An 18,618-nucleotide genomic window follows, 5' to 3' on the forward strand; every position below is an offset into this window, starting at 1 on the left:
GGATATTTCCTTCTTGATTTAATGAAATAAAAGGGTTGGCAATTTACACAACACAAGATGAAGTAAACACAGCAAGATATCAGAAGCAAGATTTAACCTGTATAGCCCTTTCCAAAGAAAAGGCATCTAGTTTGAAAGACAAATGTACAGAAATAGGGAAAAAAAAACCCTAAAATACCACAAATGAGAAGGTGAGGATTCAAGAAAATGTACAGACTTTTAGAAAGTAGTGCAGTGTGAATGAGATTTCTCATTTGTCCAGCTTTAGAAACACTGTGTGTTACAACAATTCACTGTTTTTAAACTAATTTATTTCTAGATTGTGACATTTTGTTTAAATAAACAGCAGCTGATAGCATGACACTAGTCTTGTTAATCCAACTATTCCTGTGTCTCATGTGGGTGTTAGGCATTAAATTCACTGTTCTCCAAAGAAGGTTACCTGACAAGAGAGCTAGAAATTATTTTCTTTTAGTAGTGTTAAATGACAACCTCTGTAGTAGTAGATGACAACCTACCTTTGCCAAGCCTGGATTGTTACAGAGGATGATTTGACTTCTAGCACCTCTTTTTGTTTATTAAAAAGGTGTCAAAATGTGTCATTTAAGAAATGAGAAATCTCTTTAACCACTGAAAAACAGTTTATTGAAATGTACCCTTATGGGCAGACAGTTATGTTACTGTTGGTATTTAAGTTGTTCTAGCTCAGAGTGGATTTCTGTTTAGCTCACACACAGAATCATCCATCCGTCTTGTTATGTCCTCATAAAAGTCAATGAGGTTGGTCAAGCACGACTTCCCCTTGGTGAAGCATGGTGACTGCCCCTAATGACCCTCTTATCCCTGATACGCCTTGAGACGGCACCAAGGAGAAGTCGTTCCATCAGTTTCCCAGGATGGAGGTGAGGCTGACCAGTCTGTAGTTACCCTGGTGCTCCTTCCTGCCCTTTTTGAAGACTGGAGTGACATTTGCTTTCCTCCAGTCCTCCGGCACCTCTCCCGTTTCCCAAGACTTGGCAAAGATGATGGAGAGTGGTCCAGCAGTGACCTCAGCCAGTTCCCTCAGCACCCGTGAGTGCATCCCATCCGGCCCCATGGATTTGTGGGTGTCCAGATTGCCTAACTGCTCCCTAACCCCGTCCTCATCAACCCACGCATCTCCTCCATTGTCCTGCCTTCCTCTGGGGCCTCAGCGGTGCGGGATCCTCAGGACAGACTCCAGCAGAGCGGACAGAGGCAAAGGCGGCGTTCAGTAACTCTGCCTTCTCTGGATCTTCTGTCCCCAGCGCACCCACCTCGTTCATCAGTGGGTCTCCATTGCCTCTGCTGTTAGTTTGATCTGCCACGTGTTGGAAAAAGCTCTTCCTGCTGTCCTTGACCCCTCTCGCCAGGTTGAATTCTAAGGAGGCCTCAGCTTTCCTAGTTGCCTCCTGCACCCTCTGACAACAGCCTGATATTCTCCCCAAGTGGCCAGCCCCTCCTTCCTTCATCTAGAAACTCTCCTCTTCCACTCACGGTGGATTTCAGATTCTGAGTAGTTATGTTTTCTGAGATGTATTAAATTCTAATGAGCATACGTTGATCCAGGGCTCAGTAAGCTTCCCTGACATCAGAAGGATGTGTTGCACAGTGTTTTCTGAATATATTTAGGTATTCCTATCAAATATCAGGTGGTTTAAGAGATGGTGAAAAATGTTCGCATTTCATTTTGGAATAAAACAATAATTGAGATGATTAAGAGTCAGCTGGTAAAAGAGGCTTTTGTTGAAGCACTTAGAGAAAACTTCCATTAAACCATGATGTTTTTCAACTTGCCATCTACACTCTTGATCTGATGGCAGATGTCACTCTTGAGCATGAATCCTTTTGTGAACTTTACAGATGGTTATTAAATATTTGGCTGCCAGCATGGATGAGGTGGCACTGATCCTGCAATTTATTCTGTGTTTTAAACAAATAACATTATGGGAACAGTAACCAATCCTAAATAATCACCAAGGTTAGGTTCTAAATTTAAGTCTTCATTCAAAAATTATCAGCTCCTGTACAGATTTTAGTATCTACAGCACCTCTTTGTTTTCCCTTATGCTGGTTATTCTACATTCACATTTTGAAAGAAATCACATTCATCAGTTAAGATGCAGAATTCAAAATATTAAACATCTGAGCTATGAAATAGCTAATACGAGAAAGACACTACTCTCTTACATAGCAGCAAAAGCCTAATTGGGATAGTTCTCCAAAGTTTAAACTGGAATGTTACATGTGCAGGAAAGGCACAATCGTGTTAAGGTATTCTAATCTATTTACAGTTGCAGCTCAACTTAAATCTAAGTTTAAATCAAATTTGAATTACCATAAGGGAGATTACATTTGAACCTTTTATAAAAGCTTATTTGCAGCCCCTAAATATATTGAACCATCTATGCCAGTTCAGTTTCTAAGTGTTCTATTTTGGGTTCTGATATAATTGCAAGTGGCAAGTGCAGCTGCTGGTGATGTGACAGGGTGTATTAAAAACTGTTGATGTATAACATTGCCAGATGCATTTTCTTTGCTTTAACCTACCTCTAGCAATAGAGGTACTACAGCTACTAGGAGAGGAAAGAGAGGAGGAAGAAGTGTATTTTTCTCTGCACATATTTACGTGCTCCTTCCACATTTTTACACGCAACAGAAAGTGACCAGAAACATTTTTTTTCATCACTTTGTTGGGTTTTTTGTGTATTTTTTTGTTGTTTGTTTGGGGTTTTTTTGGGGGGGAGCAGGAAGATTTGAATGTACTGTTACAGTAGCAGCAGGAAAAACAAAAAACATCTCATGCCTTTTGCTATTATTCCCTTTTTGTGTAATTCCACTTACTAAAGCCAGAACATTGATGGTTTTGCTGGCTCTGGCCATACAGCTGATTCTTCTGCAGCCCCACTATTAGACATTACTGTCCTATACTACCAGACCAGAACAGCTGTGTCGTTGAGTAAGAAAGCGCCTCGCTCACTGTTCCCAGTCCACACGCAGACTGGGTGACTTCAGTGAAGTGCTGTTTGCTCCAAACAAAGCTACCAAATTTCCAACACTTAAGTAGTGCAGGTGGTGATAAATCAGTGCTCAAGCCAGTGTTTAAACTAGAGCAATATAAAACCGAGTACAATGTTTCATCAGTCTCTTGCAATTTGACTCTATTTTATTCAGTTGTCTTAATAAAATTGGCTTTTTCTAATGGGAGGAATCTTCAGATGGATCTTGATCTCTCTGAAGAGTCAAAGCTCCTTCATATGGCAAAATGCAGTTGTAGCAGTAAAGGTCTGGCTCCAGCTGAAAAGGCAAAGTTAGAATTGTGCTGTGCTGGGTCTCCGGCTGATGGTATCGTGAGTCTACAAGGCAGTTCAGAAATAACCATCAACACCAATGTAACCACACAAATTTTATCAGAGTTGGAAGAAGAACAATTTTAATAAAAGTAGGGAACAGTTTACTAATGACAAGGAGTCATTCTGAGTCAGGTTCAGTCGGATTGCAGGTAAAGACTTTCAAACAGTATCATACGTTAAACTCGTACAGATAGATATAATACATTGATAAGAACTTTGGTTTTCCATTGATCCTTCTCCATCATTCATTATGATTATATTGGTAATATTTTATAAATACTATTTCAGACATATGTGGTTTTGTAGGAAAGCAATACAAACCTGCAGACTATAATACCAACCTGTCCTAGGGGTTCATTTAACTACTTATTTCAAACCAGAGCTGCCTGTTAAGCAAAATATGCTGACTTGATGTGTTTCTACTACATGTATGCATAGAATCAAATACAAGCATGAATTTTTAATACAATATCAAAGTTGAAATTTTAGATGGCAGAATTTCAGAATTTTCAAGATTGAACAGCCAAAGGCTTATTAACTTTCACCATAGTGCTGATAGTGAAACACATCAGTTTTTGATTTCTTTATTATTAGTATTGACCAAGTTTGTTATATGCAACACCTTTGTTACGCATGTTATTACTGGGAAAGAAGAACCATCTGTAGCGATGGGTGAGGCAGCTCAGCCCTGGAAGATTCTCTACCATGTTATGAACCACAAATTAAGAGTTGGAGAATTACCTGAGTAGTGTTCCGTTACATGATCACACAACACCGAGCAATAGAGTACACCTATCAGCTCACTAATAAACATGTGGTAATGAGAATTACTGGATGTTTTTCACCCCTATGGAGTAAACGATACAGCAGCTTTGTGTCACTGTATATATGTTGGGGTTTTTTTAAGAGCTTATTTTAATGCAAACGCACAAAGAAATAAGGTTGCTATGGGAACACTAACTCTTAATTCCTTGATGTGTGCATGTAACACAACAAATGTAGTATTCCACTAACCCTCTCTTTTGCATATAATTTTTGCTGCATTTTCAGAGAAAGAATTATTTGGTAAACAGTGAAGGGAATGGATGGAAAGAACTGAAATATAAGAGAGGATTCTATAAGATATAAAGAGGTATCTATACTTCCTGGAAAGAAAAAAAACACAGCAACCATGAACATGCCTAGATTTTTCTTTAATTTTTCCAATCTAGATGATACTCTAAGCTTATTTCATAAAATTTCCGTGAGCTGAAAACCCATATCAGGAGTGCTCTTGGCTGCCGGCTTTCAGGTGTATTAATTGAAACACTGGAGACAATGAAGTGATTTTTTACAGTCTGGTTCTTACATAATGCTGCAAAGAATTAATAGTTATGTAGCCAGTAGAGATAAAATTGCATAACCATCTGATAAACGGTACCTCCTATGTGCATTGGACCTTCTAGACTTTGCTGTACCATTATCCTTTTTCCCGTTGCTTTTCCATTCTAGCAGTGTTTGGAAAATGGGACAATCATAAAATATATCTGTCTAAAGATTGTTTGGGATTCCATTCTGAATTACACTTACCTGTGACGCAGAATGAGTGGTGCCTGGTCCATCCCCGCACCTGACGTGTGTGGATAGTTTAGTGCCTTAGAGCTCTGCAAAGAGAAAGCTTAGACATTTTTCAGGTGATGATATATTTCACGCTGTTTAACTCGCTGGGATCCATTATGCCGCTGTTAAATTGGAGATGTACTTCTTTAAACTAAAGCTATGTTAGGCCTTTTTTCGGCCATCTCTTCTAATACATGTGTTTGAAAACATACCAAAGTTTCCACCTTGGCAGCTGCGATTATTAAAAACAAATCGATTTATACAGTTTTTAAACAATTTAAACTTTCTCCAGTAGATATTTTATTTTTTTTTAACCAAATCTGATTCTTTTAAAATAATATTTTCTCCTTTTATATTCCTCTGCAACTTTGTATGATTTGAAGGTGATCAACTGCAGTATCTGAGTAAGGCTGGAGGTAAAAGAGGTAAATGGAGGTAAATATGCTGCAGATACTGTAGCTGGTCATAGAAATCATATGAGGTGCTTCATACAAAGTTATTTTATTATTCACATTTATTCTGGCTATCCAAACACTTTCTCCTCTTCTAACCTTACTGTTCATGAGAACATGTCTGATAGAATGGAATGGTATTTTCAATACTGTATGTTTATCAGGAGTGTGAATACGTAATGAGAGTGTTTTCTCTTGTAGGTAATTCAGATTGTCAGTGCCATTGACAAAGACGATCCTAAAAATGGCCATTATTTCCTGTACAGTCTTCTTCCTGAAATGGTCAACAATCCAAATTTCACCATCAAGAAAAATGAAGGTAAATATAAAATATATGTAATGTGTATCTGAACAAGTTTGTTTTGAATTGCTTTGTTGACTTCTGGTTACTTTACCAGTTTGTCTCTTGGGCAATTACAATGTAGGTCATCTGTTTAACTATACCTTTATTATATCTCTTAAGCTATTTCCAATGTCTTTATAGTAGATAAGAAAGCAAAATGAATACTAAATTTAGATCCACTGGCCTAAATAAAATTAAATATTTACTGGTTGGGGTTTTTTTTGTTTGTTGGGGGGAGGGTTAATTAATTTGGCATATCCAGAGAGATGCTGTAAGAAGAAAATCTGAAACTATGTTGGTAAATAAATGTTGATCCTACGTCAACTGGATGGAGATGGGAGCATAAAATCTAGTATCTACTAAATCCCCCAAAGGAAACACCTTTTAAGTTTGTTTGTTGTGCGTATGGATGTTCCAGAGTATTTCAGTTGGGCACTTTTACTAGAAAGATAAATCCTCTAGGTCAGCAAAACCCAGAAGGGCACTTTGCATGGCTGTGCTTTCGAGCCCTTCTGGAAGGGCACAGTGTCATTTCGTAGTAGTAGAGAAGTGGAATTTCATGCATGATAGAAAAAAAGACCCATTTAATATTGCTGAGTAATAAATTTACACTGATCCTTTTCTTTGGCAAAGAGGTATATTTGAAGGTCATTGTGAGAAAGAGCTGGGAATGATCACAAGAATGCTATAAATAGTGCTTTATGTATTTGTACTTACTTGAATATTCAGGAAAGTTTTTCCATTTTGGCTTTTATTTTTAATAAAACACTACCTTGTCAGGAACTTTAGTCAAATTCAGTCTCTTCTTTCACTTATTTGAAATAATGATGAGGGAAATCCCTATTTAGTCCTCTACTAATAGGCAGATGTATGTGTGAAGTGTAAGTACATGAGTGTAAAATACATGACATTTCAAATAAAGATAAAATGGCGTTTTCATTTTTTATTCTACCTGCTCCAACTAAGAAGAATGATGCCTCCCTTTTGTTAAATTATACTAGAAACACCTGAATTCTTAAATCTGCTTAAATACATCCTGAATTTTAATTTTCATTAGATAAGGTTTTTTTCATATAGTATTCACGAAGTGCCTCTCTACTTATATTTGTACTTTCATCTAGGAAATAAGTCTCTGTATGTTGTCTGCACTTACAGGAGAAGATAAAACAAACATCTTCAAAATGCATTTCATAATCATCAGTAGTGTAAAACAAATTGAATTAAGCATCCTAAATGTGAGGTGGTTTGCTTTGCACAGCATGACAAAGTAAAAAAGGTCTTAGTGTTTCGCATTTCGCTTTGTGTTTAAATACTTAGCTCGCATCACTAATTACCCATGTCCTTCCAGTCTGTTACCCATTTAAGACCCACTTTTACTCCTAGTGACAGCCAATGGCAAAATGACTCCTGATCTGAGTGGGAGTAGGAACCTTTCAGTTTAACATGGTTCAGAAAAATTAACTTTGTTACAACATTGCCACTCAGTCTTACACAGTGTTTTAATGCATTTGAATCAGTTAAATGTGTAAATCCTCTTAAAACAGTGAATTGAAATATTTTGAAATTGAAGATCCACTGGAGGAGGCTTTTCTGATTTAATCTTTTAGCATCCAAGAATAAAATTGCAGCGGTGCATGCCAACCTTCTCTATCAAATTGCTCAGCCAGGGATGCAGTTGATGCTAGAACATGATCTCCCATAGGAAGCAAGTATTCCTGTAAAAGTAAAGTCAGGGTATAATTTAGTTGAGGTGAGACTTCATGTCATTTATACATCATAAATCTTTAAGTCTTTATGTAGCTATGCCACTTAAACAATGAACTTGGCCATGACTTGGTCTTGCATAGATCTAGGTAAGCACGAGTGATTATTCTTGTTCAAAAAACTCCAGTATTCCTAAAAAACCTGAACTCTCAAGTCAATTTCTCCATAGTGTTTGGGCTGTCCAAAAGCCTGCTTGGTATCATTTGTTAGAAGTAGTGTAAGAAAATGCCTATAGTAGAGCCGACTCTGATTTCTGGAGAATTGTGTTTCTGAGGCTCAGATCAGTGCTCGACCTACTGAGGCCTGGCACAGAAAAATGTTTCCTCACACTGGTGTGCAAAGGCCGTGACATCTTCTGCCCATGACCTCGGCCTCAACTTCCTCCCGTGTTCTTGGCCCTGCCAAACTCTTCAAGGCAGCAGAGACTGACTTGATGGCTACTGAAGAAATGCTGTCCTCTTACACATATTATAAATGGATTTCCTTTTCTCAGGAAACCCGATATAAGAGCCCACTCTTTTATTTACTAGAACTATTTTTTTTTCTTTCTTTAAATTATTTTTCACATCTTGCCTTTCTCCAAAGTTCTCTCAAGTGCAGAGATAAACAGAAGTGCTCCTCCTCCAGAGCAATGTGAAATGATATTACTTTTGGATTGTGTTTTCTTTACATAACGTTGCGGCATTTGGCAATGGCTGCTCTGCTTCACGCAGTAATGTCGTTCTCTGATCAGGTGGCACAAGTATGCAAACAACACAGTTTGGCATTTGCCATGGGAAGAAAGCTGTGATGTTCTGTTTCTGTCCCTCATACTAACAAATACATAAGATGCATGTATTTTGGAATTTTCTCTTGCTATATGGAACATAAGCATAACCATTAATTAATGTAGTTTGTTGCCTACAAGCTGATTCTATTGTTTGAACTTTCCAGATTGCCCTAAGGCAAGTTCACATGATACTTCTGTAATTAACTGTGCTGCCCAAATATGCTACAAATATTATGATTGGCTATGTGTTATTGCCAAATATGTTTAACTGAGTGACACGACACTGTATCTTCATCAGAATTCACAAAAAACCCACTTCTCCTAAGATTATATTATGCTTTATAGAAATTATCCTGTGATCATAGCAGAATCTGTTCCTTGAAATGATATACTGGTATCCTTTCTTTGTTTTGTCTGTTAAATTTGCATCTTTACAATCCCTTCTGTAGACACGATGCCCAAAACTGTATGGGCCGTAGTGCCTTTCTGATGTTAAGTGGAGTAAAAATGTAAATTTAGAACGTCATCATACATTTCACTGAATGGCTGTAGATCATCTCTTAGCAATCTTTATTTTCCATATCTCCTTACCTGTTCTTTCTGTTCTTTTCTGAGCTCAAATGTTGGTTACCAAGCTAAACTGAGGGAGTGCGGTCTGGATGAGCGGGTAGTGAGGTGACTGTGAACTGGCTGAGGGGAAGAAGCCAGAGAGTCGTGGTCAATGGGCAGAGTCCAGTTGAGGCCTGTATCTAGTGCAGTGCCTCAGGGATCGGTGCTGGGGCCGGTATTATTCAATATATTCATCAATGATTTGGACGAGGGAATAGAGTGACTGTCAGCAAGTTTGCTGGTGACACCAAGCTGGGAGGAGTGGCTGACATGCCAGAGGCTGTGCTGCCATCAGAGACCTGGACAGGCTGGAGAGCTGGGCAGGGAAAAATGTAATGAAATATATTTGATGTTAACGCAGGTGTTGAAACACTAGCAATGTGTCGTAGATTCCTTAGCTAAATGGAATTAACTCTTCCAAAAAAAGCCGTAGGATCACAATAGATGACAAAAACTGTAAGGGGCTTAGACAACTGATAAGGATTTTGTACTGTCATGGCATCAGTAAATTGAAATGAGACCTCTGGAACTGGAATTAGCATTTGTTGACAGTCTTTTTTCAGGTGAGTGGTCTTCACAACGCATCGCCTAAAATCTAATGGCAGTACATGGATTGTCTCCTGCATCCCAAACAATGCACTCACAGCAATACCTGTTTTCAGCACTGAATTCCTAATGTTCTTACGGTTTCTTTAGGTTGTTCAAGTGAGAACAGAATTTTGTGATAAAAGCGTTTTCACAGATGTAAACATTTTTCTATGCTGCCACTGCAATTTTTACTTTCAAAAACTAGCAAATACATCTCTGCCATAAAGTAAAGAGACTTAGCTTTTTTCCCAAAAGATGTTTCCATTGCTATTCTATTTTTTTTGTGCCAAATTCTGTTTCCTAATGGAATAAACCCCAAATCAAATGTTCTATGGTGCCTTTGGATGCAGTTAGCTCTTCTTACAGAAGAAATGTTGCATCTCTATTGCATACATGTGATATTACATACCTTATCTAGGGCTGATGCAGTAGAAACTATCATGGGGTTGCTTGGAACATGGGCAGGCCTTCTCTTTGGCCAAAGAGAACCATCTTCATTGCATGCGTTCATATTCCTGCAGAAGTCAAACAGATTTATAAGTCATCAGCCTCCCTTCTCCCCAAAATATGCAATGTCCATCTGGTGAGTTTGAGCTCTGAATTTGAGCCAAACTGATTTTAGTGAGTGCATAGTGAAGAAGGGTTTTTTTCATTTTAAATGCATTATATATCCTTCCGTAATGAACTGTTCTGTTGGTTCTCTATAACAAACTTAAAATTTATTCTCAGCCATGCTTAGTCTATTATACCTAGGATACCTAAATGGCTCCAAGAATGTTCACGTTTAAATGTCCATTTCTATTGTTCTTTCAATCTAGCGAGTTTAATCTGTCAGTTCTGTCCTCATTGTGCTGTCTTGAAAATATAAGCAATGTGTCATGTATTTAAAAGGAAACAGCCTGGTATAATCACTTCAATTACTAACTGACTTGCATGCCTTTGTATACTATTGCACATCTTATTTTAAAATACTTGCTATTTCTTATCACCTCTTTATCATTAGGAAAAATGATTTCTAAACTATTTAGAAATAGCTAGAGAAGACAATTACAGGCATTTAGATATCCCAAATAATAAAAACAAATGATCAGCGGTACTTCATTTTTGAAAGTACTTCTGTGTCGCTGTGTTTTTAATGTAATAAAACCCAGATTTCTTCCACATCTTTTTTCCTGAAAATATTTTTAGCAACATCTGTCAAATGCATACCTGGAGGGTGAGGCTTTTGTTCCCACAAGAGTGACTCTCATGTGTTAAGATGAGTTTCTTTCCATGAATCAGTTTCCTTTTGCATTCCGCACTAAGTGTCTCTGCCATTGTCTCAGCTGCCAGCTAAAGCTCCTCCTGTGTTTTTGATTGACTTTCCTTTCCATATATATACCTCAGAGACCGAAGAGGTGGCACTGCTATTTCATTGCCCTCCTTCCACTTTGCCCGACTTAAAAGTTAACCCATTGACCTCAGATACAAATAGCCTTAGGAAGGACATCATTAAACCCATCATTTCTTGATGGATGTACAATGAACATCTAGAATAACAGCACCCGTATGGTCTCTTGGATATGAGCAGTAAAACCTCATATATTTTTGCAGTTTCAATGCAATTTTTCAAGAGCCTTGGGAAACATGCCCCAGCTGCCATCTATGCCAGAGGGTGTCTCACAATGGCAATTCTCAAGGGAAAGCACATGCTTATATACTTCTAATGTGCTTAATTAACATCTTCATTTCTTTTATATGTCAATAATTGACTTTCAAAGTACAATTCTAAAACGTACCAAATCACATCCTTGTTAGTGATTTTCTTGAAAAGTAAAACAGAGGTGTGTCTTGCATCTGATTTCTATTGTGTCGGTCAATATTAGTGGTATGCAATAACATCTAGAAGACTGCTCGAAAGTTGTATAAGGATATGCTGTATAATCTAAGAAACAGCTCAGTGTCTCTCTTAACAGGCATAGTTTTGTCACCAGAAATCACACGGAAATCTTGCATAGCAAGGTGCGTTCAGTGTGAAAGTACTGGAGTTAAAAATACATGATTCCAATGTATTAAAACCAACCCAAACTAAGCTATCAGCTGGCACTCCTGTGCCAGGATCTGCCAGCCACAGCCACACGTCGTGTTTCCCAAGAAGTGTTCACAGTCTGAAAAAATATATTATAAATATCATACTATCAATCTTTTCCCAGCATGGCATTAAAACTGGAGCTGTTTAAATAGCAAAGTTCAACATTTTTATAAACTGAGGATTCTAGAACAACCTCAGATTATTGATTTTTCTAGGAATGATGTAGTTAATAATGAAATTGTTAATATAAAGTTATTGAAATATTTCCTTTTACTGTGGTTGAAAGATTTTCTTCAATAAGTTATTTTTTTGCTTATGTTATAAACTGTAAGTTATGGACGTTAAAACAGGAAAGTATGAAGGTGTTGGTATTTTGCTGAATAAAAGGGCTACATTTTATCAAAACAAATCATGTGACAGTTAAGGGAGCTAAGATCCATGAAACATTTTAGTTCTGTGGATTTAGACTATTCTGACGTGAAATCATATTTTAGAAAGCTCTTAATTATATTTGCATACTTACCTTTCTCAGTTAAAAACAAAATGCAGTTACTCGTTTATCGTAGTCAGGTTCCGTCATCCTTAGTCCTTAGACAACTGACCTGATTGAAACTGCTTTGGATCAGAAACTACGTTAGATCGTTCTTTGTAGGAATAGTAATCGATTTTCATATTTACATATCTGACAGAATTCTAAGATGTAATGGTATCCTATGAAGTAACAGACTGTGTCTAAAGACTCAAAAAGATGAGCCCTTTTTGCTAGTGATAAAGTGATAAGCAACGCGAGGTGGAAATAGGCACTCCAGATCTTTAGAGTACTCCCAAATTCTGGAAGACTGGTAGAATTTCACGTTAATGTTACTATTACTGAGGGACCCCAATACATTCCAGTAATACTCAAAAATTCTGCTTGCCAGGCACTAGAATGCATTTCCATGTCCATCGTATGATTTCACGTAGTAGTTGAATAAATTCAACTCCTTTTACTACACCATTTTGTGTTTCTAGCAAGGTTATACTTTTCCATGGTAAAGTAGTGTTAGTCCCATCTAGTCTGCGAATGTTGGTGAAAATCTTCTCAGTATGTATCTTTCATACCTGATAGCTTTCTGCTTCCTTTCCCCCTTCTTTCTTTATTATCATCACTATTGACTACGTTCTGTTATTCCCTGATGTTCTGTTTTTCCTTGATGTTTAATATCAATTGAATGTGATTTGAAACATCTTCCCTGGCATAGAAGATTGTGATATTATTTTTGGAAGTGAAGATTACATTAATGTAGATGGGAAACCAGCATTTTTCCACTCCAATCCTTTCTGTGCCACTTCCTTCACTGACACCTGCTTCTGCTGTCTTTCCATCTTTCTTCTTGCATGCAGATCACTGCTCTTTCTGGATTTCTTTCTAATTAGAACCACCGAACAAGTGAAGACTAAGTGCAGTTTCTCTGCAAACATACTTTTTAGCCCTATCTGGGTGATTTACATCTTCTTACAATGGTTATATGCGTTTCACCACTTCAGTAGGCTAAAGAGATTAATTCTTCTTGGTGCACGTAGCTGCTCTAGCTGAAACTGAATGGCAGAAAAATAGAATCAACTCTTCAAAAGCTAACTCGGCTGCTAAGCTCCTCCACACATTGACGACTGTCTGTTCTGTCCGTCTGAAACCTTATTCACTCCTCTCCTGTATTCAGGATGCAGGGCTCCAGACAGATTCCCTCTCTCCTCCGCCCTAAGCCAGATGTGATCCATCAAGTCTTCATTCAACTGGACAGGCCAACCTGATGAATGCACCAGCAAGGAGGGGGCCATCTGGTAAGCCGATTGTCCTCTTTTAGGCATCTTTAGGCTCTTCGTCAGCTCTGCTGTGTCACACAGCACGTCTGTACTTTTTATAGTTTTGTAGCTGGCAAAGTGTTTCTCTGGGAGCACTTCTGTTCCAAATGCTGTTTAACTTTTCAATCCTGTTTCAGTTGAGCTCTGTGATGACAATGTCTTTCGAAGCCTCACTTATACAAACTCTCAGACAACTACAGAAGAGTTGCACACTGGAAAATAAGACTAATTTCCACTGCATCGCATCCTTGCAGAAAGGACCTTTTTTATCATATGAATCAATCACAATTCCATAGCTATTTCAGGACGGTTATGTAAACATGACCCAGCCCAAAACAGTATAAAACATGAGTGCTGAAATACAGGCTAATGCTGTAGAAATGCAGCATGACATTATGCATACATGACTAAAGAGACTTTTATTTCACTTGTTCTTGATTTATTATTTGTGCTGCTAGCAACATAATGTTGCCAAGGCATCAATTATGTTTCATTTTATAAATCAGACTAATTAAGAACCAGATGCAATCTGAGTGAAAAAGATCTGAGGTCAGTGTTGTGCACCATATGTACGACCGTGCTTACTCATGATGAGGAGATGCATTGGACAGCTGTGAATTTTTTTCCTGCAGGACTTTCATCATGCTCAGATAGTGTAACATACTGAACTTTTTCCAGTTTATTTCTTTAATTTTATAATAAAACTCAAGGAAAGTGAGCAACATTGCCATGACTTTAAAAGACTAAGCAAGGGATAAAGCGTCATGAAAACAAATCAGAAGAAAAAAAGAACTTGGTCAGCAAATTAGCATGAAAATAAATCTATTTTAGTAACAATATGGAACAAGGATGAAAGAAACAACAAAGATAAGAACAAATAGCATCTTCAGTGTGACTTAATTTCAGACACATAATGGGAAAAATAAACATTAAATCAGGGTCTCAAAGCTGAACTGCTTAGCAGACAGAAAGGCGTTGTTCTTAATGACTCCACTAAGTGCTCTCAGGACAACAGTAGAATCCACAGGACCAAACCTCTGGAATTTGTTTTCCAACGAAACATTGCTCCAATAGCCCTTTAATTTTCAAAGGTTCCCTAAGTATTTTAAAAACATGAACTCCATGAAAGCTAACAGCATTCTAAGACTTCAAATGTATTCCATAGTTGTATTTATAACTGAATATAGATTGTTAATCAGCTATCTTCTGAAAATATGTTGTGAGATTTCTGCCAAATTACCACTTCTGGTTTCATGGGTGGATCTAATTCCTCCAGGTCTTCTGAAAGAAACAGTTCCTGTAGTGGAAGTGTTCATGGACAATACACCGACTATGGTTAATTTCTCCTAAATGGGTTTAATTTACGGAGTAGAATGAATGATGTCCTAGAGCTGAAGGTTCTGGTTAGGCCTCTACCCCTTCACCACCTCGGTATATTGGCTGACAGACACCTAGGGCATCTTCAGAAACCCCGCTTTGTTTTCACCTCATTGAGAGGTTTCATTTTGAATACCTGCATTTTCATTCTAAGTACCTAATTGGTAATTACGGCACAAGACCGTTTTTCTTCCTTCTTTTGCACCTTGTGAATGTGTTGGTTGCTCTCATTATGGAATGTTTCTTTGTTTTATCATGTTCTAAATACAGCCAGTTGAGGAGGAATAACAATTAATTTAGTAGTTGCTCTAATTGTACTTTTGTCAATTAATCATAAAGTAGACAGGAGTCCCATTTTAAAGTTTCAGTTGTACTAATGATTAGAAGAACCCCAATACTGTTGTACTAGAGGAAGAATCTAAACCGGCTAAAAATGAAAACAGTAGGCAGGAATCATCACTGTGTAGCTGTTGAATTTTCCTTTGATTAGTAAAAATCTTCTTGTGTCATTACAACAGATACATACGGGCTATTTGCACATGGATCCTCCATTAAAATAGAAGGTATTAATTTTTCACATTTAGCCTCAAGGCTTGTCTGAAAAACTATTGGGCAACTAACATTATAATGTGAATTAAAAAGACAAAAGCCATGTTTCAATTCGCGTCTTGTTTTGAACCCATTACACAAGTGGTGTGCAGGAAGGAAGTCGTTATTATTGGAATCACAGTCATTCTTCCCATTAAATGACCATTACATTGATTATTATGTGAACTCTATATCTATACATTGTCTTGAACCTTCCTGGTGTGGTCACATTTATTCCATGCCCTTTAATTTCCTTCTTACTCCTCTTAAGGAGTAAGAATGGGCTGTATTTCTCTGGCAAAAGCAAATACAGCAGTGACAAAATGCAGGAAATCTGATTTTTTTTTAATCATTGTGACCAGAACTTCTCATATCAAGCTTTAAAGAGAGAAAATGTTTTATTCTGTTGCTTGGGGGTTTTTTGTACCACTTACGATATTTTCCCATCAACTTCTAATTTTGTAATTTGTATGGGTGGCCTTGCTGTAAAATGAGTCACTTTGTTGGTCTTCATTTAATTCTGTCTAATTAGGATGTATTCTGTTTGGCAAGCATCCAGTAATTAGTGATATATTTATGTAATTATTAGCATTTAATATTTATATAATAAATATGCCTAGAAGGCAACCCATTCAGAGGCCAGAAAAGAGGTAGAGTATGTGATTTTACTGAATGCAAAGATCTTCCATACTGAGACAAATGCAGAAAGTAAATGTAACGCATAAGTTGACCCATCTAGTCTGGCGAGAGAGTTTGCGTATCCTAAAATGATAGGATGTGCATACTTGGTAATCAGTGCTGATTATAGAGGGAGTGAAGATGGGCCCCTGTGTGAAGTGAGATAATAAGGCAGCTTGTTAGGGAGAGATGAATAAAAGAACTTGAAGAAAAGGAGCAGATGTCTGCTTGATGGCGTTGAAGAGGGAGAGCTAGTGGGGCCCGTCCACGGTGACACCGGTGGATGCACAGTCAGGTCACACTTTGTCAGCCAGGCAGTGGCCGCTCTCTGCCCATATTAAGATAGCAAAGGCAGATCATCTGAGTTTGGTCTAAACTAACTGTGCGTTCAAGTTAAGTAAACCTCACTTTTGCTATAGGCTAAGGGCTGTGTACATTCTGGAGCAGTAACTGTAACACTATAGTAACATTTTTTCCATACATCTGATTCTATAATGAGAGATAAGTCAGGAATAAAGTCTTACCTATGGAGTTTTGACTGGACTTAGCTATTGTAGTCATAAAACTTAAAAGGAGCATCAATAATAATCACTGAATTTTGATGCAAGTACTCCGCTGTATTCTGTACAATGTTGGACTGTCCCGAATGTGAACACTGACTTATTTTCTTCTCTTTAATGTTTAAAATGTAATAAATGACTTAACAGTTTCACATTAATATAAACATATAGAACTCTTTGGTTTTGCTTTGTTTTGGTGGGAAACTTTCATTCAGTTTAACCTAAAATTAAAGCTAAAATCTAAGTTATGGGAAGTAATAAGGAATAAGATAAAAAATATCTCATGTAGCCTTTTTGAACTTGTCACTCCCTAACCTTGCTTAAATGTGTCATGTCACTTTCTATAACATTGTCATCCATTATGTATGACCCTTCTGTAAATTATATAATGCTCATCCCAATAAAGATTAGACCATTGTGATCTAAGAGCACTCTATAGGAGTGATGGTTTTTTGGTTAAGGAACTGTTCTGGAGGTCAGAATTGTTTTCTATAGCTTGGTTACAGGTTTCCTGTATAATTTTGGACAAGTCACTTAATCACTGTGCCTGTCGTTGTGCCATGCACGCACTGCAGACATTCTAAACCATTCATCTGATACTCATATATGACATTAATGACAGCTATTAGCAGCTGCCTATGGATTGGTAAAGACTGAGGTTTTCAAGAGTGCACCATGGTGTCTCTTTGGTTCTTCTGAAACTCCCAGTCAGAAAACAAGTACAAGTTATTGTGAAGATGAGGGAAGGAAATGGTGGAGCCCAGTCTAACGACAGCTGCAGCGAAAGCTTAACTGCTTAACTGCAATACTGCAGAGAAAGGTAGTTTAGACTCAGTTCTACACCATATGTCTCCTCCTGTAACATCTTAATCTATGCCACAACATTACAACTTCTGTCTTTGTACTACTATTTTCTATTTGTAAATGAGACAAATATTTTTTGTAACAAATCAACTTTCTCTGATTTTATGTTTTTCTTCTGCTAACATGCAAGACCAAAAGATGTATTTGCTAAAAACTTTAGAGTTCTAGTGCAATCTGTCTAGCCGGACCACTTGCTTCAAAGCTTTTTATCAAGAACTTAGCTTTTTCTAGATTAAAATTGTCTTTAAGCTTTCATTCATGATCATGGAGGGGTTTTTTGCATATTAAGATCTCCTTTGCCAGGATAATTGGCCTAGTCTCTTGTAACACTTATACTTGATCCTGCTTCATATTTTTATTGCAGCTTCTGCCTATATGCTTCATTTGTACTTTGCAGACTCTTCATCATTAATTAGAAGACAATAGGGAATAATTTAACTGTGATATGCAAGCTGTTCTCTTGCCATAGAGACGTACCTTATAGCTTCTCAGCTTGATATGAAGAGAATGAATGAACAACACATCTTCTGTTTTGTTGCACACGTATTGTAATTGTGACTAAAAATGTTTCACTATATACGGAATGTCCATCCTTGAAGATGTTCAAAGCTGCCTCGACATGGTCCATGGCTGTAGGTAGCTGTGCTTGAGCAGGAGGGTAGACCAGGCGACTTCCAAAGGGCCCTTCCAACCTCAACAATTCTGTGAAAACTCTAGAACACCTTATGCTATAGGACACCTGCTCTAGAACATCTAATGTTATAGTTTGGAGATATTTTCCAATTTGAGCAATGAATTTGTCATATCTCTACAGTGGTGAGGCAGAATTCAAATGCTGACATCTTTCCCTGGCTCCTCCTTTTTTCCAAGTTCCGTGTTGTGTCACACAACATACACAGCAAAGTTGGGTCTTGCAGTAGTCTCGGCATTTAAATGCATATGCACGTGTTCTTGGTGACCTGCTTTGATTCTCAACAATCTGTGTATGCCAGTTTGGAACTTCTGGTATAAATTACTGCCATTAGTGGCCTCATGATAAGAAATCCTTATTGTTATATGTAATCTGCATATGAGAATATCTTCAAAAAGTCATTATCGTGCTGCCTGTGTGCCCAGGGGCAATCTTATACCGTAGCATTTCAG

The 18,618-nt window shown here is 37.6% G+C and overlaps 1 protein-coding gene across 1 annotated transcript in view; it reads left to right on the forward strand.

The window, feature by feature from the left end:
* CDH8 (cadherin 8) overlaps positions 1–18,618 on the forward strand; it is a 126,526-nt gene that overhangs the window by 96,679 nt on the left and 11,229 nt on the right. Inside the window, exon 9 of the mRNA XM_082062834.1 lies at positions 5,624–5,741. Coding sequence (XP_081918960.1) covers positions 5,624–5,741 — 118 coding nt within the window. The remainder of the gene's footprint in view (positions 1–5,623; positions 5,742–18,618) is intronic.

The sequence above is a fragment of the Streptopelia decaocto genome (genome assembly GCF_964273445.1).
Source record: "Streptopelia decaocto genome assembly, chromosome: 11".
Lineage (NCBI taxonomy): Eukaryota > Metazoa > Chordata > Aves > Columbiformes > Columbidae > Streptopelia > Streptopelia decaocto.